This window comes from Taudactylus pleione, unplaced genomic scaffold (assembly GCF_031769625.1).
Source record: "Taudactylus pleione unplaced genomic scaffold, aTauple2 ptg000662l, whole genome shotgun sequence".
Classification (NCBI taxonomy): Eukaryota; Metazoa; Chordata; class Amphibia; order Anura; family Myobatrachidae; genus Taudactylus; species Taudactylus pleione.
This window is the reverse complement of record NW_028285064.1, coordinates 321,546-349,218: the sequence shown is the minus strand read 5'-3', so window position 1 is coordinate 349,218 and position 27,673 is coordinate 321,546. Positions and strand designations below refer to the sequence as shown.

General features: G+C 47.5%; 1 protein-coding gene across 1 annotated transcript; it reads right to left on the bottom strand.

Moving 5' to 3' along the window:
- Positions 1 to 896: 896 nt before the first annotated feature.
- On the bottom strand, positions 897 to 12,996 carry PLK3 (polo like kinase 3). The gene is made up of 15 exons (XM_088455590.1): positions 12,760 to 12,996; positions 10,082 to 10,189; positions 9,413 to 9,529; positions 7,734 to 7,863; positions 7,558 to 7,645; positions 7,313 to 7,408; positions 5,827 to 6,025; positions 5,617 to 5,743; positions 4,915 to 5,024; positions 4,502 to 4,622; positions 4,328 to 4,411; positions 3,931 to 4,093; positions 3,681 to 3,810; positions 2,901 to 3,011; positions 897 to 2,773 (listed from the first exon to the last, which is right to left on the bottom strand). Exons 1-15 carry the CDS (start codon positions 12,916 to 12,918, stop codon positions 2,579 to 2,581), a joined length of 1,938 nt encoding a protein of 645 aa, XP_088311716.1. The 5' UTR covers positions 12,919 to 12,996; the 3' UTR covers positions 897 to 2,578.
- Between the last annotated feature and the right edge of the window lie 14,677 nt (positions 12,997 to 27,673).

Below are 27,673 nucleotides of genomic sequence, written 5' to 3'. Positions count from 1 at the left end.
AGTGTCCTTAGCCAGTTGCCTGGCATGGCTGCGTCATTTGCAAACACCAGGCTGCAAGTTACCCGACATTGTCAAACAATGCAGCCAGTCAGAAACGCACCCTGGGCGGCTGCCGGAAGATAATCTTCCAGCCGCCACCAATGGCAGAGTAACATGCTGGTCCCGCTACATCAGTAAACCCTCCGCCAGTGTCTGCCACACTGCTGATCGGGCAGCACAACAGGACCCCCTAACTGGCGTCTGCAGAGAGGAGCAGTCACTGGGGAAATTTAAATATAGCAGCCCTTCAGTGTATACCCGGCTTCTCTGAACAGCCGCCAAGAAAATGCAAAGTCACAATATCCTGATCGAGAACATCAATATCTAATATATTGTGCTAGGTGTCAAGAACATAAAAACAAAAATATTTTTTTTTATATATTTAATAAAATGGTGTTGTTCTTGACCAATTCAATAAAAAAAAAAATATATATATATTATATTTTTATTAAATATATTAGCCAGGTAAGTGGTTAAATACAAGTTTAGAGAGTCAGGTGTTTGGTACAAGCACATTCATGGTTTTCAATGTAAAGTGTTACTGATATTTAAAGAACAGACGGTGTAATGGTTAGCATTACTGCCTCACAGCACTGAAGTTGTGGGTTCAATTCCCACCACGTCTTAACTGTGCAGAGTTTGTATATTCTCCCTGTGCTTGCGTGGGTTTCCTCCCACACTCCAAAAATATACTGGTAGGCCAACTGGCTCCCAACAAAAAAATTAACCCTAGTGTGTGATAGGGAACATAGATTGTAAGTTCCACTGGGGCAGGGACTGATGTGAATGGGCAAATATTCACTGTGAAGCGTTGCGGAATGTGTGCACTATATAAATAATAATGAACACGCAGAAAATGCATTTGTCAAACCAAAATTATTTATTTGTTGTTTTTGTATAAAACAAGTTTCTTCACTTTCCCTGTTCAATGTGATTTAAGGAAAAAAAAAAAAATAATTTTTAAAATAAATACAACTTTATAAATAAAACATAAATAAATGTTCCAATTAGACAATGAAATTAAACACAACAGCTTTATTATTGGCCCCCACAGAAACCTAGTGGGGCCAGTACCATGAAAATGGACCACCTGAAACCTGCAGACATTTCAGCGCAAGTTGGAGAGCGAGACATCTGCCAACATTGGCAGCTAGAGAGGAGTCAGACCCCTCAATATGTAGCGTTTAGAAAAACATATGGGGGGAGGGGGGGGGGGGTGATTGTGGGGTGTAACAACTTAAAGTGCCATTAGGATTCCAGCACCATTTATAATGGTATACAATGATGCGAAGTCCAACCTTCATCTCTGAATGGTCTTTGGTAAAGAATGTCAGATACATTAAATCAAAGCTTGTGTTAAATTTTTGGTGAGAACACGCAACAAAAATATGGAGATTGCCTAGAACAGCAACCACCAAAATAAAGTATACCTTTGGTAGTAACAGTGCGACAGTGGGTGGGGAAACTAATATAGGACGGATACAGGTGTTTGAGGAGAATGAAGTCTAGTTAAAGCCTCATGTCCCGATTCTGTGTACCAGCGCAGGTGGAAAGCCATAAGGAGACGTACCCGACTAATCATGACTAGTCATTGTTAAACTACCTCCACAGTGCAGGACATTAACTTCAGATGGAGAACCAGACAAGCCTACTACTGTATATGATGTTCACATATAATCTCATGAATAAGCTCCAAGAGCAGTTATTTGTTTTGCGGATGTGAATTTCACGGGCAACGTCCTTATTGAAGACACGTACAGCAAAACATTGCACAAAGCCAGAGGGGAGTTTCCTACCGATCACACAGGAGCAGCTGCTGGGAAGGTTTCACCTAATAAACTTTGGAATGTTTCAAAGGGGCAACCCCCGGCAGCTGGTTCTATTGTGTAACTGACACTGGCTCTGATGAATGGGGGGAGGGGGGCTCACGTTAAACAGTCGCAGTGACCATAAGACCTACATAGAAGTTAGAGGCAGCACTTTAATAGCTCAACTGAAGTTTAGGACGATGGGATTAATCCTGCCACCGAGCTGCCTCATACCAATGATCGGCTTAAACCTATTAATGAGTCTTTATCAACTTCAGTGGATTGAGATTCCTTTTTGGAACGTGCCAGGCACAGAACAGTCAAAGCTTGAAGGACGAGCTGGGCAGCTGTCCCAGGGTGCACATCCCATAACCCAGATAGTGGTAAGAAGCACCTTACGTGTGACACGTGAAGATACAGTTAACTAGTAGGTGATGGTAGGCTAAAGTGTTCTGCTACAATTTGTAGCTTCAGGTTTTCAAGCACCAAAAAACTCAGATGAGCCATTGGATTGTATTATAGGAGTGAAGGACCCTTAGCAAGGCTTAGGCCTCTCCTTAGAGAATAATTCCATTATAATTATCCAGATAAACCGACAAGAACGCAGATCACTGCCATACTGTATCAGCAGAAGAAATGTGTAGTCAGCTGAGGAACCCCATAGGTGGTAAAGTGCCCCCTTGTCAGTCACCAGCAGCTCAAACATATAGGATGCATTGCAGGGATGAGGTTTAAGACTCTGCCTTCTGCTGGAGGAGTTTCAGAGTATATTTCAAGCGGTGGAACATATCAGAGCTGCAGCCGCTTTGCCGCAAGGAATCGAGCAGGAACGTCTGGGAGTTACGGTCCCGGTTAATGTAAGTGACCAGGTAGACATCCTGAGGTTTGCTGAGAATGAGCTTAGTGTGATCATTGTAAAAATTCACCTGGAGAAGAAGAAAAATAATAAATAAAAATAAATAAACATAATAAAATCAACATAATAAAATAAATATTATTATTATGATTATTAATAATAAATTAGCCATTATAACCAAAACAGAAGCATCTTACCTGGAGGGTTCCATTATTGAAGAGCATCAGCAGGGCATGTTCTGTTTTCACCCACTGCAGGAGCAGCAGAAGGGGCTGGCTCCCCTCATCATGACATGGAAGATCCCCTCCCTGTGGGCACAAGAATAGGTTTTAGTCACCAGCGCAGAGTTCAGCCACTATGCAGAGTGTTGTATTACAGGGGAAGAGTTTAGTACACTTTCCCAAGTAGCCACAATTTCTTTCCACCAACTTCCGAAGTCTCATGCCCTGGTTGTGCAGCATTCCTGACAATGAGCACTAGAAACTGGTCACCAAGTAGCAGGAATACAAGCAACTGCTCTCACCACACCCAGAGACTCCATGCAGCATGTCAGGACTCTCCCGATACCCTTCCTTGTGCTTCATCAGAATTAGGGAGTATGTACGGCTTATGGCAGTCTCACCCAGACATTACAGAATGTATGCAAAATTGGAGTGATGCAACTGGCAGCAGCAACCTGACTCCTGATGTTGAGATCAGTCAGTGTCACTCCCAGTATACTAGATTAACATTTGCAGAAGTTACTGGATATTACACAGAGCAGCTGGAAGAGGTCACATGAACAGATTTGCATCTATGCGGCCTTACTGTGACAGCTATGTAAAATCATTACTATATTTGCAATGCAAGTGTGCAGCAGTCAAATGTTGCTGCCAGTGCTCAGCCAGTCATCAGAAACACAAGAGCCAGCTAGCTGGGGGTAACAGTCCCTGACAGGGCATCAGCTCCGCAAAGTGCACAGAGGCGGCTCTACTCACCTTCATGAGGTTTTTCTCCATGTAGGTAGCGAAGTACTGCAGGACGCTCATTTGGCCCTGGAGCTGCTCTGGCACCGCTGTAACGGGGAACACAAAGTGGCGGCTGTTTGTCAGATTGTAATGGACGTTCCTGAGAAAGGAAGAACAAAGTGAATAATCTGTTATACATATATAAAGAGCATCAATAGCTGTAGCTAGTCCTTTTTTTGGCTATTGTGAGTTCACTATGATTTCAGATTATTCTACTGACCTGTGGCTTGCCGGTAGCACCATGTGTGTGCCATTGTTGAAGAGGACTCCAATGCAGCGGTTGGACAGCTGGTATCCAAACCCATACTTGTTTGAGTAATCCACCCATTTGCTCACCCATACGAAGTTCTCGTGTCTGGAGAGAGGGGTCGGCTTCCCCTCAGCTTGGGGAAAAGGAAACAAAAAAAAAAAAATCATAAATTCACAGTTCATATTTCTGTTATGGCAGTTTGCTTCACCAGCTGTTGTAGAACTACAAATCCCAGAATAGCAGGAGAGTCACAGGTTGCCTAGCTATGGAGCACAGCAAATTTGGTTCGGGAATGTATTGGGCAGTAAACTCCATTGACTCAAGGGGGGTTGTGGTGCACACTGCAGGGAACAGTAGGAGCTTTTACCTGTCGGCATGGAGGACAGGCAGTCTTTGATGACTTCGAGCGCAGTTTCCATAACGCCTGATGCAGTAATGCAGTCTTCAAAGGCTGCAGAGACAGGAACAGCATTAGCAGCTATTACATATATTCTAAACGGCCAGTGTACACGCTGTATATAATAGTGCCAAGGTCTCTTACCATCGCTGCTAACCAGGCTCCCACGGATTGACTGAGAAACAGACTTCCCAGAAGCATCTTCCGTCAGGGTTTCTACAGGGCTGTAAGTGCCACTTAGGACATGGCCAGCGACTGGGGCAACCTGTAGGCACAAAAGAAAAAGTCAATTCATTGGTCACCTGTGAATATATAGTAAAAATGGCACATTAGGAAAATCTAGAACCAAAAACACTGAAAAGTGTAGAACAAAAACCAAGATGCCAGATAGCTACATTATCACTGGTCAACAGTCTCAGGTTTTTAGGCCCTAATATGCTACAAGGATTCATAAGACATTTTAGATTATCATAGTCTACAAGACCAGGACAAGAGCGAACAGCAGTGACCCTTTAACACGGTTGACAGTTTCATTTTAGACATGCCAGGGTACCAACCTCGTTGCCATCCACAGTTTTATAGCTCAGCTGTCGGCAGATTGACGTTTTCATCAGACCAGTCACCAGCTTAGAGATTTCTTCCTTCTCCTCTGAGGGTCCTTTCTTAGCTGAAGGAAGAGAACCAGATGTTTCAGATACAAAAGAAAAAAGGATTTTCTGGAATTCACTAGAGATAAAACAGGATGTTGGGAGCCCAGGATGCAAGATGGCCTCAGGTTTAATCAGACTTGTATGCAAACATACAAGATCTTGCATAAGTGTTCCAGTGAGGCACCAGAAAGGTCACTAGTAATTAAGCCATATTTACCATTTCCCCAAATCTCTAGCATCAGTCTGGCCACTCGATTAACAGCTCAGGAGGGCAGAAGTCAAAACTTACTGTACTGACCAGTCACCTACACAGTGGGTATCTATAATGGCTGCAGGGTGTGCAGTGCCCACACCTATTTCTTCAAGACTTACCACATCGGCGGCAGCAGCACTGCACGTCACCAGGAAAATGGCTGCTGCACCATTTTCCCCAGAGATCTGCGCTGTAGACTGGCACAGTGCTAGAGTCTACTACGTTTCTTGTGCTCAGAGTCTACCGCGCCGTCAGGATGAGAGGGGGACCCAGACGGTGGCTGCACACAGACCTCCTACTTTTAAGACTCCCCCTGCACCTACTTATAACCCCATGGGGAAGTGAAGACAACCTACCTTTGGATTTGCTTTTCCCAAACAAAGTCTTAGCAACTTTGGTGAAGAGGCTCTTGGCGGGATTTGGTGGATGCAGCTCTGGGACCATCACACAGCTACTAGGGGGCAGCTTGTCCGGAGTGTAACTCTGAAAGAGAATATAGAGAGCGTTAGCCAAATTCTTTCCCTGCATTAATTAACCCAACAGAAGCCCAGGAGGGGTATATGCACCTTGGTGAAGAACTCATGCTCCAAGATTTGGTCCAATGTTAGACGCTCACTGGGGCAGCGCTTCAGGATCCCCATTATGAGCTGTTTAGCAGCAGAAGAGAGACAGGCTGGCAGAGTGTATTTCACCTGCTTAATACAGCGGTAGGTTTCTTTTAAGTCAGAAGTCTCAAACGGCGGGGTGCCACACAGCAACGTGTACCTGCGGGAGAAAGAGCGCACTTTATTTTCCATGTGCAAATACATAAGACACATCCAAAAACTAATTCATATGACAGGCAACAGCACAAAGTCCAAGCATAAATCGGCCCTTACATGGTACGATTTCGATCAATCGTAACGATTAATCTTGCACATCATGTGTATGTTTATGATGCGCGTCCGCGCAGTCTATTAGCTGGATCACAGATCTTACTGCAAAACGTAAGATTACCATCTAATTTGTACAATATGATACACTTATGCATCTTATCGTATGATCATAACAATCATACACTATTTAACCACATCGTATGGAAAATTTCAAGGGAAGAATTTCAAAGGCAATCTAACCACATCTTACCAACATCTACTCGCAGTGTATGGCCGGATTTATAAGTAGATCTAAACCAGTGGGAGTATCTATAATGGGTGCAGGGTTTGTGGGACACAGGCCCCTGCGTCCAGGGGGCCCGCCCCATGCATCCTGCACCCATATTTTTTTAATACTTACCTCTTGGGCGTCTCACGTTTGCACTATAAAGTAGCCTGGAAAATGGCTGCCGCCCCATTTTCCCGGTGACCTGGGCATGCATAGACTAGTGGCCAGAGTCAGGGGAGAGAGAACGAACCCCGGATGAAGACCACACACAGGGCCGCTCCTCTTAAAGTGCCCCTGGATTTAATGCATTGGCACCAGAACATTATGGGGAAATTTAACATGTCACCACTTGTAAGAGGTCATGGTAAACCAATGCTATTTTTGTTTAGTTAGAAGAGTTTGGAAACCAGATGGTGGGAAGTGGGGCATAGATGGATGATGTATAGCAGTATACATAGATTGAGATAAGGTTACATGATCCACTTAACACCTATGCAAAGAAATAGGTCAGGAAACCACAAGAGATTGTGACAACAGGACCATTTATTACAGAGAGATTTGCCATCTTCACTAACTGGAATGAAGTGCAGACATTAAAGGATCTTTACACCAAGGGCCACAGGGACAAAGATCTGGATTTTTCCAGGTGCAATATGGGTCCCAAACAGTTGACAATATATGCAAAATAAAAATAAACGGCTTAATGCAGGAACTAGGGCTGAGTTGCATAACTAGCACAGTAATGTCATTGGTTTCCTGTGTGACATTAAAAACAAAAGATGCAGGCGGTGATTAATTTCCACCCAGGCCTGGCCACAGAACCCACATTTATTTTTTCCAGATCAAAAACTTTCTTTTAAAATGAACAGCTTGAAGTGCGTTATATGATAAACAGGCAGCAAAACTCACATAACACATCCCAGGGACCAGATGTCAGATTCCGGACCATGGCCGTGTCTGTAGAGCACCTCAGGGGCCAAATAATTCGGAGTTCCGCAGATTGTTCTGGATAATGAGAGAAAATGACCAGTTAGATGGCAGAACAAGTAGGTTCAGTCTTCAGAGAGGACAGGTCAGACTTGCAAGAGCCGTAAAGTACATGGTCCAGAGACAGATTTCTTATAACATGCACAAAGAAAGGTCACACCACTCACTTCTTCCTTTGATCTAGTGGTTCTAGTCTGGCTGCCAATCCAAAGTCACCAACTTTCAACTCCATGTTTTCATTGATGAAAAAGTTACCTACAGATATAAAGATATGAAATTAAGCATTTAAGGATTTGTATCTTTATAAGCATGTATGGCCCAAAGGCTGATAGTCTTTACATACCTAGCTTGAGGTCGCGGTGAAGAATGCCTCGCACGTGCAAGTACTTGAGGCCAGAAATGATATGCTTCAGGTAATACCGGACTTCAGGTTCCAGGAGAGTGTGCCGCGCCTTCCAGATGTGAGCGAGAGACTGCAAACGGGAAACACACCCTTAATGTCAAGCCCCAAAGTCAAACAATCTGTGCTAATTATAGTCAAAATCATGGTAAGCTGCAGTAAATGTAAGATTCCATATATCTACTGTTCAGTCACAGGTCACTACTGAATTACATTACAATATATTTAAAAAGCTACTTCTCAAAAATTGGTTATTTTGCTTACAGACCCAACAAACTGCCCCCAAAAAGTGTAGATATGAGTTTATGGGTCAAATTATAGACTTATCCAATATAGGACTTTTTTTGCACAGCAAGTCTGAGAAATTGTCACTGTCTGCTGTGTTAGAGAAGCCCCTCCCTCCCAACATGGCTGCCTACTGCAGTGCAATCAAAGTATAACAGTGTTACAGACTGGAAACTGTTACAGAGCAAGTAGAGCCCACAATGTAACCAAAATTGTATATACAGGTTGAGTCTCCCATATCCAAATATTCCGAAAAACAGAATATTCCGAAATACGGAATAATTTTGGCCTGAATGAGATAATGAAACCTTTGATTTTTGAGGGTTCAATGTACACAAACTTTGTCTAAGGCGCAAATTATTAAAAATATTGTATAAAATTACCTGCAGGCTCTGTGTATAAGGTGTATATGAAACAAATTAATTTCATTTCTGTACACAAACTTTGCTTGAGCGACAAATTATTGAAAATATTGTATAAAATGACCTGCAGGCTGTGTGTATAAGGTTTATATAACAAATTCATTCTGTGTGTATATTCGGGGTCTCATTCCCAAGATAATTCATTATGGTATGCAAATATTCCAAAATACGGAATATTCAGTTATCCAAAATACCCCTGGTCCCAAGCGTTTTGGATATGGGAGACTCAACCTATACTGAGATACTAGTTTATAGAGGCCTTATCTGTGAGACCGCCAGGACCAGGGAAGGGGAATGTCAATGAACTAAGCTGTACAGTGAGCGCCTTTGTGCACTACACGTCTGTATGTGAAGTCTGGAGAGATTCAGTGTTACAGAAAGGGATGGAACTTATTTTCAGACACAAAAATATTACAAAGAGCCCTCACAGACTGCACAGCTGGTTGTCATTTGCCCGGAACACAGGTTAGATTACATATTCTCTGCAGGAGTGGGGGCAGGTCGTGTGGTGCTGTGAACTTTACAAAGGGGTATATGGGAACAAGCTGCCACCACTTGGTGAACCGTATTATCTATAAGGATGCATTGGAATAAGTGCAGCAGTTTTCCCTGCAGCACTACTCTTACACCAAAGCATCCCACGGCCGGTTTACACACATTGTAAGCATCAACTTGGAGGTGGTAATATTCCCAGCATCTTGTGAAGCCGCCAAGTACAGTCATTGTGAGAGTAGGCAGCTAGATGCTGAGGCAGATTTACTACGCTCAGGAAGCCTGCTGCTTTGTACTGGAAGGTGGGCTCTCTAGCATCAGAGTCAGGCAGTGGCGTGATAGCAGAGCCTCTTGTGCTGAAGCTCTTATTCTACAGGTTCCAACAATACACCTGAAAGAGGTATTACCATAACAGAGACTCACCTTGCGGCTGCATAGTTCAAGAAAAATATAGATGTTTTCAGAGTCCTCGAAATGGTGAGAGAACTTTACGACATGCTTGTGATGAAGCTCTCTGTGAAGATCGATTTCATTTACAATCTGTAGAGGAAAGCAGGGAACGTTAACACAGATTTTCCGTTTACAGACCACCCTGTACTGAGTCCAGTCTGCTGTTTCCTGGGTAGTATTCACACCAGGTCATAGGCTGATCGAGCAATCTATTATTTGGGGGGGGGGTCAAACTCCTATAGGATATTTACAGGGACAGTTTTCCTGTCATCAGTGGTGGGATCATGCAAACAGCCCTACTGTGGAAAAAAAATAATGGAACACAATATAACTTCTACACGTATGCCCTATTAACCACAGGCGTCTATCGCACAGCTTTCATGAGAAGCGGATGTTTACTTTAAAGGTGACCGTATTACTTTGAACACAAAATCTGGTATAGTTTTATTACCATGTAAACACTAAGTGTTACAGGTCTCCAGTCATTCAGCAGACTGTAAAAGCACATGTTAACCCTAGAATGGCCAAGCAGGGCTGGGTTTAGGACGGTCACTGGTTCTATGAACTTGGTTGGTCTAATGCCAGATTAGAGTTCAGGGGTCACATTATTGTAAACCCTGGGAGCCCTGGTGAGTCACCCACCTTTTCCCGCTGGTGAGGTTTGGAGACACGGCTGTGGGGGATAACTTTCACGGCATAGCTTTTATTCGTGGAAACTTCAGTCATTTCATAGCATCGAGCAAATCCACCCTGAAAAACAATGTGTGATCGACAAAATGTGTACACTTATTATTTAACAAAAAACACTGAACCCTGAATGTAAGGGTTAAGTTGGCACCATATTCTATAGGGAGCAATATCCATACAGAGTGATACATCACAGACAGATGGGTGCCTGTCAGCTGGGGGAACAATATAAGCTGTATGAGGAGCAATTTTAGTCAATATGCAAACATTTAAAAATGATTATACATTGAAAAGGAATATACATAGAGTTAGCAGAGTCCATTTGCCCATAATGCATAGTCAAGTTTAATAGAGCAATCCACAATGGCATATTAGTCAGACAGGGGGGTACAGGATGACTCAGGCGGTGTGATGGACACCCTTGGATGTAACAGACTCATCCAGAACACCCCATACAGATCCTTCCTGCCGTGGCTGATAATCAATGCTGATCCCAATATAACTTAGGCAGTGAGAGCTTCCACTGTACAGACTATTTATAGAAAAGCTCTCACCGTCACTATTGGTAGTAATAGGAGACAATGCCTATTCCCTAGCCACACAAACACTGAATCATTTCCTCATATCGCAAGATCTGCAGTGTGACCGCTGGCTGTCCAAGGCAACAGATTAACAGCCATCCAGTACCATAAACAGCTGCAGAGTACAGGAGACTGTCTCCCTCAATGATCCCAATCCAGCATTCGTCACAGACATTGCAGAAGAGGAGGCTGCACACCGCAGACTAACAAAGGGACAGAAAATGGGGGAATTTTTAGGGCCCTGGCCATAATCGCAGCACAGATTCCTCCGACAGCAGGCTAGGTCCTGCTCAGAAATTACCAGCAGAGTACGTACATCATGGAATAACCATAAAGCCATCTTAACACCGCACTTATATGGTATTTCGCAGGTTTCACTTTAGAGCATGATAAGGAATCCAGGAATGTAGCTCACCTCTCATCGACAAGCAGGGCCAAGTTCAGGTACAAAGGGAAAGGACATGACTCAGGGAAGGTGTCTGCAGGCTGAGAGCAGGGTAACGTGGAGGATGCCAACAGTGTCTGAGCCTGGCAGCTGCATACTAACAAATACACGCAAATCCCTCAGATACTCCAACCCAGTCACAGTGAGCTCATTCTCAGCCAAGTATCCTACTGCAGAATAAATGCGCTGCTGAGCTCAGACACTGAGGTGTTAGATAGCTGGTAACCTAGTGCAACACCTGTTGACCAGCTGCATAATTTCCACCAGGCCCCAAAAATGCCAGCTATGGATGCAGAATAATAAGCGGGCAAGTCGCTCTGCAGTATACAAATACTGGCTGCATGGAGGGTGAAAAAAAATTATACACACACACACACACACACTAGATGAATCTGTGCCCTGTGCATGCAAACTGTACAGCCATTAATGTAATATTAACAAAGCAATTAAAATCACTAGTGTAAGGCATCCACAAAGCTACAGACTAAAATCCACACACTTGCCAAGTAACTACCCTTATACAGACAAGCCACTGGCTAAGGAGAACCACGTACAGCCAATAGGAAACACTGCAGAGACCAAGGACAAGCCTGGTGGGTTCAGAGGATTAGTGCAGACATTGATATTCCTGGCTCGTTCCCAGGACACTCACTGCTACAGGAGGCAGACTACCAACAGCATTAATAAAGCTCTGACACTATCCATCACGCTGTACAGCTCTGCACAATATCAGTAATTGCCAGAATAATCCACAGCCAGGAGATGAGCCAAACAAGAGCCCAGGCTCTGCAGAGAATACACAGGAATCCAGCTGTCAATCAAGACATACAGAAGAAAGGGCTCTGCAGCGGCAGATTATGAACACTTTACAATGACTTACAGCAGTGCCATGCACAAGGGTCTGCAGCAGCAGTGCCCCTACCATTAGATATACATTATGGCAGTGTTCCTTTACACAACAGCCCCCAATGTCATGAGATATATATATATCTCTATCGCATGTGGCAGCCCAACTCCCCATAGATTTATAGATAAATAGTAAAAATACCCATAGCTGTCATTTTACCCAGGTGCACTAAGCTCACACCAAACTGTACATACATTATATAGATAACATAATATTCACACAGGGGTGTGAACCTTTAGTCCAACAGCAGCCCCCCCCCCCCCCCCACCCCTTCCCCATTTAGAATGCACATGCAGGTAACATGACTGGGGGTATCCCTATGCCCAACATAGTAGGTAGATTCAATAGGATACACACCTACACACGAGCAATACAATGGGTCTGGGGGCCTCCACGTACACATCAGGCCCCCTCCTGTATATACAGGTAACATAATAAAGGGTCTGGGACTCACACCTAGCCCAGCAACCCGCTCTTGTATACACAGGTAATATAATAAAGAGTCTGGGGGTCTCACCTTGCCCTGGAGCTCCCACCTGTATATACAGGTAACAATCAAGAGTCTGGGACTCTCACCTTGCCCAGCAGCCACCTCCTGTATATACACAGCTAAAATAATAACGGGTGTGGGGCCCGGGGTCTCATCTTGCCCGGGAGCCCCCTCTTGTATATACAGGCAATATGGGTCTGGAGGTCTCACCTTTCCCAGCAGCCGTCCCTTCCTGTAGCTCCGGCCGCCCAGAGGGTCTGTGATGATCTTGCAGGGGCTCTGGTGCCCAGCTCGTGGGGGTTCGGGCTTGGGGGCAGCCAGGAGGCTGGTCTGATAGGGATGTGACTGGACATAACACGCAGACTCCATGACCGGTTCCAACCATCCAGTCTCTGGCCAAAGTTCAGATCCACTCACTCACCGGCTGACTGTCCCCGAAGCCGCACTGCCCGGAGCTTTTATCAATGGGCGGGCGGCTGACGTCACACGCATGCGCAGTGCCCCCCGAGGAGGCGTGGTCTGGCAGAGCAGCAGCAGCAGCAGCAGCAGAGAACGGAGAGAGGACCAAGCCACGTGTCTTCTATTCATCTTCATCACCACTAGTCTAGTCTAGTAGTACTACTCAGCACACACTGGACTCAGAGTCAGCTGCTCCCTATTCCCCTCCTCTCTGCTCCCCAGTACCCTTACTCGGCTCTACAACCCCCCCCCCCCGTTGCTGCTATACCGATCCTTAGTGCTAGTCTACACCCATCCTAACTGCTTCCTACACCCACAATCACTGCTTCCTGCACACAGCCTCATTGCTCCCTACACCAATCCTCAGTGTACCTTACACCGATCTTTACTGCTCCCTATACCCACCCTCACTTCTGTCTACACCCACCCTCCCCACTGATCCCTACACCGATCCTCAGTGCTCCCTACACCCACCTTCTCTTTACACCCACCCTCTCGTCACTGCAATATCGATCCTTAGTGCTCCCTACACCCACCCTTCCTTCTTTCTACACCTAGCCTCCCTCACTGCTCCCTACACCGATCCCCAGTGCTCTCTATACTGATCCTTAGTACTCCCTACACCGATCCTTAGTGCTCTCTATATCTGTCCTCCCTACTTCCACCTGTCCTTACTGCGCTATACACCCACCTTCTCTCACTACTTTACACGCCCAGCCACCCTTACTGCTATTCAGATCCTCAGTGCTCCCTACATCCACCCTCACTTCTCTCTACACCACCCTCCCTCACTGCTATACCAATCCTCAGTGCTTGTCTCTACACCACCCTCTCTCACTGTATACCAATCCTCAGTACTTTTCACTACACCACCCTCCCTCACTACTATACCAATCCTCAGTACTTCTCACTACACAACCCTCCCTCACTGCTATACCAATCCTCAGTGCTTCTCACTACACCACTCTCCCTCACTACTATACCAATCCTCAGTGCTTTTCACTACACCACCCTCCCTCACTGCTATACCAATCCTCAGTGCTTCTCACTACACCTCCCTCCCTCACTAGTATACCAATCCTCAGTGCTTCTCACTACACCACCTTCCCTCACTAGTATACCAATCCTCAGTGCTTCTCACTACACCTCCCTCCCTCACTAGTATACCAATCCTCAGTGCTTCTCACTACACCACCATCCCTCACTAGTATACCAATCCTCAGTGCTTCTCACTACACCACCTTCCCTCACTGCTCCCAACACCGATTCTCACCACTCTGTACACCCATTCTCACTGCTTCCTACACCCACCCTAACCGCTCTCTACACCCACCCTCAGTGCTCCCCACACCAGGCCTAACTGCTTCCTACACCCAGCCTCACTGCAGGGCAGGTGCATAGATTCATGTCTATGTTGTTACTTCCCACATACAGGATCAGCTGGGTTTTTTTGTGCTCATACATGAGGCGTTTTCCAGCCAATTATGTCTAAAAGCAGGGCCCTAACTACCGGTTGGCCAGGATGGCACGTTAGGGGCATCAGTTAAGGGGGATGGGGGCTTTTGTTCTGAGTGCCTGACTCAGACCCGCTCGCAAGCGCGTCGATGGTGGCCCAGTGCGCACGCGCCCCGCAGTGAGTGAGACTTTCACTCGCTCCGGAGCTCGCAGCAAAATGGGGCGGCTGTCGATGTTTGTGGGCGTCCCTACCGACATCACTTGTGATGTCAGTAGTGGACTTCCGGCTCTGTTAGAGCTGGAAGTCCACTCGGCATTGCGAGTGCTGAGACCCTACCTTAGGGTCTCCTCGCAATGCCGATGGTCGCGATAATTGCGACCATCTCCTGCCCGCTCGCACTAGCTGTGGGTGGGCACCCACAGCTTATCGAGCGGACAGAGAAAAAAAAAAAAAACTCCCCGCCCTGATTCAGAGTGTGCGCTCGCAATTAGTGAGTGGCTCTACATCAGGCCCTTGAGCTCCTTGCTTGGACTCTGTCATGAAGCCTCCAAGATGAAGTAGTTAATTTTGCCAGGGTCTCCCAGATGCCCAGATATGGCACTGCATTAAAGGTCCATAGATGCGGCAGCATCCTGTTATCATTATTGGACCCGGCGTAAAATGTGGTTGGACAGTGTCACCGGTATCCCCTATCGGCCCGTGTGCCATGATGTCTAGTATGTACCGACCTCGTTAACGCCAGGTCCCGGGGGGTTGCCAGTATCGGTAAGTGGCATGCAGGTTCGACGGGCGATGTCGCTGAGGATGCTCGGGAGTGTGCATCGTCGGTGACATAGCGGGTACACACTGCTCGATGTGGACGGCATATCCTCTAGTGTGTACCCTGCTTTAGAGCAATAAATGGCACAATGATGGAACTATATGGGCCAAATGTAATAGGGTGAGAGTTTAAAAAAATGTAGTAACCTCTCACACTATTACATTGTTGGAGTTGTATTTTTAAAATGGTAAAACATATGAATGAGAGTTTAAATCATGACAGTGTCTGAAAAACGGAATCGGTATGTAATGCCGGCTGTCGCCTCCTGTCAAAATACGGACAGCAGCTGAGTATATTTACCCTTCCCCCCGTAACCCTCCCTTCTTGTAGCCTAACTCTCCCGACCCTGCACCTAGCCCTCCCCGTTAGTGCCTAAGTCTCCCCCCATCGTGCCTAAACCTAATCCTCCCTCCTTAGTGCCCAACCCCCCCCCCCGCCAGTGGGGCCTAATCCCCCCCTAGGGGTGTATAACCTTAACCCCCCCCAAAGAAAAAAAAACAACCCCGCTATGGCACCTAAACCATATGGTACCTCCCACCCCCGCGCGGCTAAGAGCGCCCCGGACTTACCTTGTTCGGGCTGGCGTCCTGGATCCCGGCGTAGCCTATCTTAATTCCCGTGTCTGACTTTCAACGTCGGGATTCAGATTGGCGGCATGCTGTCCACCGGTTTGATAACTACATCCCCTGAAAAACGTGAGTTTGCATGTTCCCGTAGCCCCGTTACATTGGCCGAGTTTAAAAATGTGAGAGTTTAATGTCGCATTTTCAAAACTCTCACCTTATTACATTTGGCCCCATGTCTCTTGTTTAAACCTGCTTAATTGACTATCCAAATCACAGTGTGTGGCCCCTTTACATATGATCTGGTAATGGGACATTGCTACATTATTCTCTATACTGAAGCTGTTGCTGTAGAAGTTTTCTCCAGTTACTACTGTAGATGGATGATATGAAATAGTCCATATTACAGTATTATCATCATTTATAAAGCATGGACATATTTCAAAGTTTTGGACCTTGTCAAAAACAAGGTACATACAAATGGAATCAGTATGAAATACCGCCGGCCCGATCGTGGATAGGTAAGTATATACTAACCTAACCCCCCTAACCCTCCTTAGGGGTGCCTAACCCTAATCTCCCCCCCAAGTGCCTAACTCTAATCCCCCCTCTAAGTGCCTAACCCTAACCACCCACTTCCCCGCTGCCTAAACCTAAGTCTCCCCCAGGTGGCCTAAACCTAACCCTCCCCCCCGCGGCTGTCCGCTTGCGGCGCCCGGCATCACTACGATCGGGATGCCGGGCGCCGGTCTCCCGGCGTCGGGGAAATGCCGCGCGTCTACATCTAGACGCCCGGCATTTCACCCTCGCCGGGATATGACAGTCGGGAAGCCGGCTACCGGTATTAAAGCAGTCGGCTTCCCGATTGTATACCATACAAATAACATGACACAGAAGGTGACGGTTGTCAGTATTAGAGAAAGCCAATCACGTTAAATATAATGTTTAGGCAAATGCAGCGTTCACAAGAGTACAGGAAATGTGGGCAACCATGATACCTTCAGACAGATAGACGGCTATGGCGAAACGTGGCTACACTGAATATTATGGCTGTGTTGTATTTTTGACCATCAATTTCCAAAGCGCATACGTATGCATCGCACTGCGTGTGCGCGAACTAGCCAGTGCGATCGGGTTAGGGTATGCAGACTACAAACTGGCCCTGAGTCAGAGCCGGACGCTCTGACAGAGCGCTCGCTCTGAATCAAGGCCGGTCTTTTAATTTTTTTAGAACGGCCTCCTGGCCACTCGCATAGCTGTGGGTGACCACCCACAGCTATAGCGAGCGTCCAGGAAGATGGTCGCGATGGTCAAGACCATCGTGACCATCGGGCTTGCGACGACACCCTTGTGGTAGGGTCTTGTTGCCGCAAGCCCCAGAGAGCTTTCGGCTCAAACAGAGCCGGAATCTCTCCACTGACATCACTTGTGATGTCAGTGGGGCCGCCCCCAGACGGTAGGCGTTCTAATGGGAACGCCTCCGTCTGGGCAGCCACCCTCTGGCCCGGCCACCAAATGGGGCGTGCTGTCACTCAACATCGACAGCACGCCCCCTTTGGTGCGAGACCCGGAGCGACGGCTTGCCCGTCGCTATCCGGGTCTCGCGCATGTGCAAGACGGAGCCGGCTCCGTCGTGCGCATGCACTCTGGGCCACCATCGACCCGGTTGCGAGCGCTCAGTGACCGGGTCTGAATCAAGCCTACAGTGTGTATGCAGACCTCTCCGATATTGATTGACAGGTAGTGCCGTTTGTGGGTGGTGACGGGGTGGTCAGACGAATGCAGGCACTATTACGCCGTTATAGGGGCGTGCATAATTAAGGCAATGCTGCGGCATACGCAGCCATACCGTAAGCTGTACACAGGAAGCGGCCAGAATCCTGTGGCAGGTCAGGTCAACCACTATTAAGCTAATGTTACCAATGTTTACGCTATCTTGCGTGCTGATCAGGCTGTGAGTAAAGGGAGATGGGCGGCTGCATCTTGTGCTGCGGTCTCCGTGCGTATGCTGGTTGAAATACACACTGAAGTGATCGCAGTGCTTGCGGCAGGGTATGGTCAACCTTAAGCGCTGTGATCGCATCCGGTGGTGCTCGATGTACCAATGGTTTCAAGCACTTCTAGGAGATGACGTGCGCAAGTGGGCGTCTTATGAATGGCTGGTGGGCGTCTGCATACACAAAGTGATCGCACGCCAAGACGTAGTGGGCGTGCTAATGCCTTGACGTGCAATCGCCTGCCTTGCTGGGCGTGCGCTGGATTTGCACACGTTGGGAGGGAGCGAGTGAACGCATCTAGCGAGAGGGTCTGAATGAGCTCCTGTGTGCGTGCGCTATATTGTGATCCATAGTGAATCAAGCCCAAAGTCTCATCCCACTGTTTGCAAAAATCAGTCACTTGCGCCTATGCACAAAGATCCGTCCGACTGAGAATAAGGCCCCCAGGCTCATTTCACTCAGGACCTCATTCAGAGTCGGTCGTTGCGGTCGTACGCCACCGATGTTCGCTAAACTGCGCATGCGTAAAGTTCGCAATGCGCGTGCGCAAGCTAGCTGCTGCGATCAGAAATTTCTCTCTCCTTGAACACAGCCAGGTCGGTAGTTTGAGTGACAGGATGAGGCGTTTGTGGGTGGTAACAGGGGAAGGTGCTTGAAAACGGGGGAGTGGAGATCCGAACGCAGGCGTGCCTAATTATGCAAACGGCGTTTAATGGGAGTGCATAATTAACAAAGTAGTGTCATAGCACACGTGACATGGGAGGTTTTTGCACTGACATGATCGTAGTGCTTAAGAGAGGGTATGGTCAACCTTAAGCTCTACGACCAGTTCCGATGGTCTCGATTAATCCTTATATGCCCGGAGATGACGTGTAATGTGTACGAGAAGGGGGCGTATTTTTTTTTCTTACGGCCGCATCCTCCCCTTGGTCGTCCAGCTACCGATCCGATCTTAAGGACGCAACTTGCGAGTGCATCATTTGCATATCCGGCCCCTTTTCCCTTACGACTGTGCGGCCGCAACGACCGACTCTGAATGAGGTCCTCAGTGTGGAGCTGATGGAGCGTTAAGTGGGATGGGGGCAGGAAGATACCAATGTAGTAGCAATTGTGGATTTTATGTCAACTTTTGTTTGTTTCTGTATCTCCATACTGGCCGAGCATTAATCATCTGGTTACCAGGCAGGGTGGCAGGGCTATCCAGGACGGACACGGGTGCTGTGTAATATGATTGGCCTGGGGGCTGTGCACTCACAATACATTCCTAAGTAAATAGACCTTTCAGACTCATTTTTAGTTCTAATGCTCACATTGTGTGTGGAACAAAAGATCATGGAGCAGACTGGAGTTTGGGAGGTGGCTGAGATTATAAAAAGCACAATATCAGCCAACAGACTTTACGATAACTCTTTGTGTACATGAAAAATATATTTTCCTGAGCTGAGTGATTCATTATTGCAGTAATTATTTTAGAAATAAATTCAGCAAGGTGCAGTCATTTATGAGGAATCATTTATGCGGCCGGCGGTTCTAATCCCAAAAGCGGCAGCCCGGCAGAGGTGGAAACCCTGATCGTCCATTAAGGTAAGTATAGCTAACCTAATTCCCCCCCCTAACCCTAACCTCCCCGCCCAAGTGCCTAACAGTAACCCCCCTCTAAGTGCCTAAACCTAACCCCCCCTTCCCCTAGCCTATCCCTAACCTCCCGGGGGGGTGCCTAACCCTAAGTCCCCCCCAGGAGCCCCTAACCCCCCCCCCCGCGCGGCTGTCCGCGCCTGGCTTACCTTCGATCGGTAAGCCGGGTGTCGGGCTCCCGGTGTAGGTCTAATATCAGGCATCGGGATTTTGACGCCTGTCATCCTAACCTGCTGCTTACATGCTTCTTCCTCACTGTCTACCCTAACTATGTCACCCCTGTCTGTCTCCCCCCCCCCCTATAGAATGTAAGCTCTCACGAGCAGGGCCTTCTTCCCTTATGTGTTTTTCCTTCCCTCACTCATACGATCATCTACTCAAAACTCTCCACAAGGGCACTTTACACTTGGTAGCTGATGCCCTGCTGCTTTTTTGAGTGTTGTGATCGCTGCAGCAATGTTTATAAACTTATTCTGTATTGTCTTGTACTGTAAGTCGCTGTTTTACGTGTTTTCTCATTTGTTATTATACTTTGTGAGGCGCTGTGGAACCCTTGTGGCGCCATATAAATAAAGTATAATAACTGGGGGCACTACAGCGAGTTTAACACTGATGATGCTGGGAGTATTTAAACTTTATACTTTATAAAGGTATCTGGATGGAAGAACGACATTGTTTAGATCGACAGTCAATAAGTCAACACCAGATGGTTGACAAGCAATAGGTCGACAGAGACAAAAGGTCGACAGTGCAGAAGGTCGGCAGGTTCAAATGGTCGACACAAAAAAATGGTCAACTTGTTTTTTCAACATTTTTAGGGGTGAGGGTTAGGCACTTGGGGGAGGGTTAGGCTACCGAAGAGGACGTTAGAGTTAGGCACTAGGGGAAGGGATAGGCACTTGGGGGAGGGGAAGGCACTAGGGGAAGGGTTAGGTTTAGGCACTAGGGGAAGGGTTAGGTTTAGGCACTAGGGGAAGGGTTAGGTTTAGACACTTAAGTTAGGGTTAGGCACTAGGAGAAGGGTTAGGTTTAGACACTTAAGTTAGGGTTAGGCACTAGGAGAAGAGTTAGGTTTAGGCACTTGGAGGGTTAGGTACTAGGGGAAGGGTTAGGTTTAGGCACTTGGGGGAAGGTAAGGCACTAGGGGAAGTGTTAGGTTTAGGCACTTGGGGGAGGGTAAGGCACTAGGGGAAGGGTTAGGTGTAGACACTTAAGTTAGGGTTAGGCACTAGGAGAAGGGTTAGGTTTAGACACTTAAGTTAGGGTTAGGCACTAGGAGAAGGGTTAGGTTTAGGCACTTGGAGGGTTAGGCACTAGGGGAAGGGTTAGGTTTAGGCACTTAAGTTAGGGTTAGGCACTAGTGGAAAGGTTAGGTTTAGGCACTAGGGGAAGGGTTAGGTTTAGGCACTTGGAGGGTTAGGCACTAGGGGAAGGGTTAGGTTTAGGCACTTGGAGGGTTAGGCACTAGGGGAAGGGTTAGGTTTAGGCACTTAAGTTAGGTTTAGGCACTAGGGGAAGGGTTAGGTTTAGACACTTAAGTTAGGGTTAGGCACTAGGGGAAGGGTTAGGTTTAGGCACTTGGAGGGTTAGGCACTAGGGGAAGGGTTAGGTTTAGGCACTTTTAAGGGTTAGGCACTAGGGGGAGGGTTAGGTTTAGGCACTTGGGGGAGGGTTAGGGTTAAATTAACAAAAACGTAGACTTTTTTTTTAGTTGACCATTTGAACCTTTTAACACTGTCAACCTGCCCTGTCGACCATTTGTCAGTCGACATTTTGACCATCTGCTGTCGACCTGTTGACTGTCGATCTATTATACCACACCACTTTCCATAAACAAAATGGCTATCATTTTAGGGTTATTATATATAGAGATTAAAAAAAACAGTCCTTGGATAATGCAATCCTGATAATAGTTTATTATGTAATATCATTTTTGTATCATGTTTATTATATATCATTCAGTCTTAATGCACGATGCTTTGTTTTACTATATAGCGCTACAGCGTACACTGGGCCTGATTCACAGATGCGCGTTACTCCGATATTCACGCAGATGAGCAATTGTCGGTCAACTGCACATTCCTCATGGTCACATTGCGCACGTGACAAGTTACCATGGGGCGGCTGCGTATTTGTACGCTTGGATCAGCGTAGCTGCTTGTGGTCGTCTCCAGCCGGCTACAGCATTAGCTTATTTGCGCACAGCAACTGCGATTGCATTAGCGTACGTTTCTGAATAAGATCCATTGTGGAGTTAGAAATCAATGTATGTCTCGTAATTAGATTGTAAGCTCTTTGGGTCAGTAGAATCTTTTCTCATGATTCCATCAAGCGTCTTGAGTCCAATTGGAGAAGGAGCGCTATATAAATAACATTATTATTATCACTTACACACACTATTATTCATGAGAATGCAGCCTATTCATTAGTGAGTAATGCCTTCACTTTGTGCCTCGTACCAACATTACAGTATATTTGCTAATTCCTTGTGAATTAATAGACTAAATATTAGCTTATTTCAAAAAACAAGGGCTGTGAAGGGGAACGTTAACTGCTTTAGGGGTCTATTTACTAAGCAGTGTTAGGAGACAGAGTGAAAAGTGATAAGGTGCCAGCCAATCAGCTCCCAACTGTCATTTTTCAAACACAGCCTGTGAGATGACAGTTGGGAGCTGATTGGCTGGCACCTTATCATTTTCTTATCAGTTTTCACTCTGTCTCCTAACACTGCTTAGTAACTAGACCCCTGAATTATTTATTCCCCTTATTGTGAGATGCAGTCAGGAAGCCGACGGTCGAAATGCCGACCGTTGTCTTCCCAACGGTCTAATCCCAGCAAGGTACTAATTTTCGAAATCGAAAATCGAAATCCTGATGCCTGTCATTTCACCTACACTGGGAGCCCGACGCCAGGCATACCGATTGAAGGTAAGCCGGGCGGCGGGCGCGGACAGCCGCGCGGGGGGGAGGGTTAGGCTATGGGGTCCCGGGGGGACTTAGGGTTAGGCACCCTCCCTGGGGTTAGGCTAGGAGAAGGGGGGGTTAGTGTTAGGCACCCCCTGGGGGAGGTTAGGGTTAGGCGCCCCCCTGGGAGACTTAGGTTTAGGCTGCGGAGAAGTGGGGGTTAGGTTTAGGCACTTACAGGGGGGGTTAGGGTTAGGCACTCGGTGGGGGGAGGTTAGGGTTAGGCATCCCCCCCGGGAGATTTAGGTTTCGGGGGAAGGTTAGGGTTAGGCACCCCTAAGGGAGGTTAGGATTGGCGGGGGGTTAGGTTAGTTAATACATAAAATACTTGCCTGTCGGGTTCTTCACTGACGGTCTTCCAGCATTGGGGCATCCGGCAGTATTTCATACCGATCCCCTTATTGTTACTGATTCGACATTGGCAAAGGGGCGGAATCAGAAGAGGAATTTGTGAAATAAGATGACTGAGGAGACACAGGACCTCATTCAGAGTTGGTTGTAAGCGGCCGCTCGGTCGTACGCCTAACGACCGCAAAACTGAAAAAGGAAGCAATCGCACGGCCGGTCGGTCGTAACCAAAGTGACGCCCATACGTGAACAATGCACCTCCTCTAGCTAACGAGTGATAGCAGCTAACGATCGAGTCAATCGCTGTCAATCGTTGTCAGTCGCTATATGTTAATTTTCTTCTGATGGTTGCGGCAGCTTGTGTTGTGTGCAAATTACTCCAAAAATTACCAAAAAATAGCATAGAATAAGCCATCCCCATGAAATTATTTATTCTTATTATTCGCTAATGCAAATGCAGCTGAATCAATTACATGCCAATTAGCAGTGTTATTAGCTACAACAAACGATTATTAGCTGCTTACATTGTGTGGCTCAAAATTGAAACATCACTCCGAACATCAGTAACATTCGATAGTATCGATTGTACTCTGGGGCTTGAGAGAGCACGTACCCAACCTTAAGCTGTACGATCAGCCAGGCCTCTAACCTGCTCGCAGAGTGACGTTTTACTACTTCCGGCCTTCTATGTCGGTTGTAGCAGATAATTTTTGTACGCCCCTAAAACACCCTGAAAATGGTGCGGAACGCCTGCGTTTTCAGACCACCACCCCCGTCATCACCCACAAACGGCCTTTCATGTCAATCAACTCTCGGAAGCCACTTCCTGCTCGTAAGCCGTACGATCGACAGCATTTTGAATCGCAAGGTCTTGTGCGCACAACTAACCGTACGCATGCGTGGTTTGGAAACATCGAATGCGACCGAGCGGCCGATTACGACCGACTCTGAATGAGGTCCACAATCCCATAACGTCATTATATAAACATCCTGTTACAAAGTAGCCTCACACCCTCCTGAAAACGGATTCAGCGTTAAAGTGCCTTACATTCTACATATTGGGGGACATGTATGACAAGCCAGCTAACGGGCGTTAAATGTCCGGACCTGCTTTGCCCATTATCACGGTGAAGCAGGTCCTGACACCAACTGCATTTATTATTACTGGGTTTGCAGAAGAGGGAGAGCGCTAACTCACCTGTCCGGCGAATTGCGCTCTCCCTCTATCGGCATCTGACCTGCGTTTGTGTTGAATCTGCGCATGTGCCGTTCATACATTTCCAGTGGCACCAGCAGTTTGAAAAAGAAAAAACATTTTTTTTTTGTGTACCCAATTCCTGGCTGTCTGAACCGAGAGCCAGGGACTATGCTGTGTTGTGCTTGCCCCTCCATAGGTCTCTCATTGCTCTTTCCCTCCATGTCTCAATATCCCCTCACATCTTTCATAGCCCAATTCATATCTCTGTCTTAGCCCCTCATTGTCCTTGCGCTTTGCTTTTTACTATGGAACAGTCTCTTGCTGATGTGCTGCTCTGCAGGGTGCTATGGTACGGCTCCTATGCTTCTCAGACTGGACGTAAACACACTTCCTCTGAGCGTGAGGTTGTGGCCCTGCCTAACTTCTCCTTGGCAGGGAGGGGAGGAATGGGTAGTGTTTACCTGGGCCCAGGTTTGTTTGTGGGGGCCCGGCGGGTCAGTTGCTGAGGGGGATTTTGGGAGTCATTCAGACCCGCTCGCGAGCGCAGGACGCTCGCAAGCGGGTCGATGGTGCCGAATTGCACATGCGCACGATGGATGGAGCTCCGTCGTGCGCATGCGCGAGACCCGAATAACGACGGCCAAGCCGTCGTTATGGGTCTCGCACCAAAGGGGGCGTGCTATCGATGTTGATTGACAGCATGCCCCCTTTGGTGGGCGTGGCTGCCAGACGGAGGCGTTCCCATGGGAACGCCTACCGTCTGAGTCCGGCCCCACTGACATCAGTAGTGATGTCAGTGGGAGTGATTTTGTCTCTGATAGAGCCAAAATCAGTCCTGGGCTTGCGGTCACCGAGACCCTACTGCAGGGTCTCGTCGCAAGCCAGATGGTCGCGATGGTCTTGACTCTTGACCATCGCGACCATCATCATGGACGCTCGCTATAGCTGTGGGTGGTAACCCACAGCTATGCGAGCGTCCATGAGGCTGCTCCAAGTGGAGGGAGGAGGGCCCTGATTCAGAGCGAGCGCTCTGGTCAGAGCGTCCGGCTCTGAATCAGGCCCTTTGTCCCCTTAATGCAGTGCTGCCGAGGGTGGGAAATGTCTCGCTTTGCAGCGTGTGGCCCCAGGTCAGTTGCTGAGCGACTCTACTGAGGGGGACAAATGACCCCTTTGCTGCGTGCGATGCCCCACTTAGCAATGCACATACAATTGTTTTGCTTTTTTTTGGAGGGTGTTGGGATATGGCCTAGGCTCCCAGATTTTGTCACGTCCCCCCAGTACCCAGCCCATCCCCGCTCTCGATGACCGTGCTCTTTAGATTGCTCAGAGGTGTCAGACCATTAACCTCATGCTTTTGATGGGCCACTGGAATGGCTAATGCCCAGATCACTAATAAGCATAATGGAAATTGTGCTGTTTGTCAGTGGTGATGGCAGGGGCGTAACTAGGTATTTAAAGGCCCCATAGCAAAAGTTTGTAAGGGCCCCTATGTATGTATATATAACACATGTAACTTTGCCAAGGAAGATGGGCCTCCCTCAGCTCTAGGCCCCATTGTATCTGCACCACTACTATGGTACAGTATTTACACCCATGGTTGATGGTCTGTACACAGAGCTGTAACTAGGGGTGTGCGATATGCCATCACACTGAGTGGAGGGCCCTGGGGGCGGCACAGTCGCTGCCCCACAGCCCCTGCTACTGGCTAGCAGGGTGCCAGGAACAGCATCCTGCAGCCAGTATCGCTACTGCAGTGCCGCACAGGGTGTCCTCCGGACTGTGAAGCTGCTCGGAGCGACCTCAGTACTCTGCAGTTGCTTGGAGCATCCTCAGGACTGTGCAGTCTGTGCAGCTGTTTGGGGCGTCCTCGGGACTGCAGTCTGTGCAGCGCTTGGAGCATCCTCAGGACTGTGCAGTCTGTGCAGCCACTCGGAGGGTCCTCAGGACTGTGCAGCCACTTGGAGCAGCCTAAGGACTGTGCAGCCGCTCAGAGTGTCTTCAGGACTGAGCACATGGCTGGACTGCACATCTGGCAGTTTTGGCAAATGCCAGAAGGGCCGATGGCTAGATGGGCTGGTCCAGCCCTGCCAATTTTGAGAGGGGGGCCCGGGTGGCAGGAGCTTTGAACTTGTTGCCTCACGGCTGCCGAGGCGTCTGCAACAGCCCTTAAAAATGACAGCTCTGCTCTCATTCAAATCTAGTGCTGGTCACGAGCCAATGGGAGCTTGTGAACTGGCAGCCGCTGATGATTGGAAGCCGGTCTGCGAGCTCCGATTGGCTTGGTGTCCGGCACCTATATGAATGACAGGATCACCTGTCTCACTCTGCAGGGCGGCTGGGACGGGTCCCCGGGGAGGCCAGATTAGAATGAGGGTGGCACGACGCTGTCATTCTCAAGGGCTGCTGTGGACGACTGGGCATTCTGCAACAAGTTCAAAGCTGCTGCCGCCCGGGCCCCCCTCCGTGACACAGGCCGGGTCCTATTGGCTACTGGAGACACAAAAGGACAAGGTGAGGGGGTGAAGTGGGGAGGGGTAATGAGGGGCATTACTGTGTGAGGCATAATGTGTAAGGGGCATTACTGTGTGTGGCATAAAAGTACTATAAGGGGCATCACTGTGTGTGGCATAATGTACTATAAGGGGCATTACTGTGTGTAGCATAATGTGTTATAAGGGGCATTACTGTGTGAGGCATAATGTGTAAGGGCCATTACTCTGAGGCATAATGTACTATAAGGGGCATTACTGTGTGTGGCATAATGTATAAGGGGCATTACTGTGTGTGGCATAATGTACTATAAGGGGCATAACTGTGCATGACATAATGTGTTAGGAGCATTACTGTGTGGCATAATGTGTTATAAGGGGCATAATGCATATGGGGCACTACTACTGTGTGGCATAATGTGTTATAAGGGACACTACTACTGTGTGGCATTACGTGAATGGGCTCTGTGTGACGTAATGTGAATGGGTTCACTGTAGTGTAATGTGGATGGGCACTACTATGTAATGTAACATGAATAAGGGAACCCTCTGTGTGACGTAATGTGAATGGGTTCACTGTAGTGTAATGTGAATGGGCACTACTATGTAATGTAACATGACTAAGGGAACCCTCTGTGTGACGTAATGTGAATAAGGGTCATTAATGTACGGTGTAATGTGACTAAGGAACACTACTGTGCAGTGTAATGTGACAAAGGGGCACTGCTGTGTAGCATAATTTGTATTGGGGGTACTATTGTGTGTTCACGCCTCTTCCCAGAGAACACATGTTTTTTTCGGTGCGCACTTTGCCTGCTTCACTTGTGGATGGTGGCACCAATGCTCTTTATGTAAACAGGGCACCAAAATTTATAATTATGGCTCTGCTTTGGTGTGCACAGATGTATCATCCTCTGCACTCAGCACCCCTGCTCTAAACAATTTCCAACAATGAACGCTATCTAATCTTCTACAACTTAATATAGGGCTTTACCAATTGGGAAAATGCCTTCCATTTTTGAAGGGCCAGCTTTACCTAACAGAACCAACCAAATACCAAAGGTCTGACTATGGCACATGTATGAATCCCCTGCAGGATGAGCTCTGTAGTGTGTATATTTTAATACAGAGAATAATTTATACTTGTATGTCGCTCTAATATTAATTATGTGTGTAAGAGGTAGACTAGGAAGTG

Excerpts from the sequence above, each read along its gene's own strand:
- PLK3 (XM_088455590.1), bottom strand. The coding sequence starts at position 12,918 with ATGGAGTCTGCGTGTTATGTCCAGTCACATCCCTATCAGACCAGCCTC. Across the intron at positions 9,530-10,081 it reads AACCTCACCAGCGGGAAAAG|ATTGTAAATGAAATCGATCT; the intron begins GTGGGTGACTCA and ends TTTCCTCTACAG. Across the intron at positions 5,025-5,616 it reads TGGGAAAAGCAAATCCAAAG|CTAAGAAAGGACCCTCAGAG; the intron begins GTAGGTTGTCTT and ends CTCTTCCTTCAG.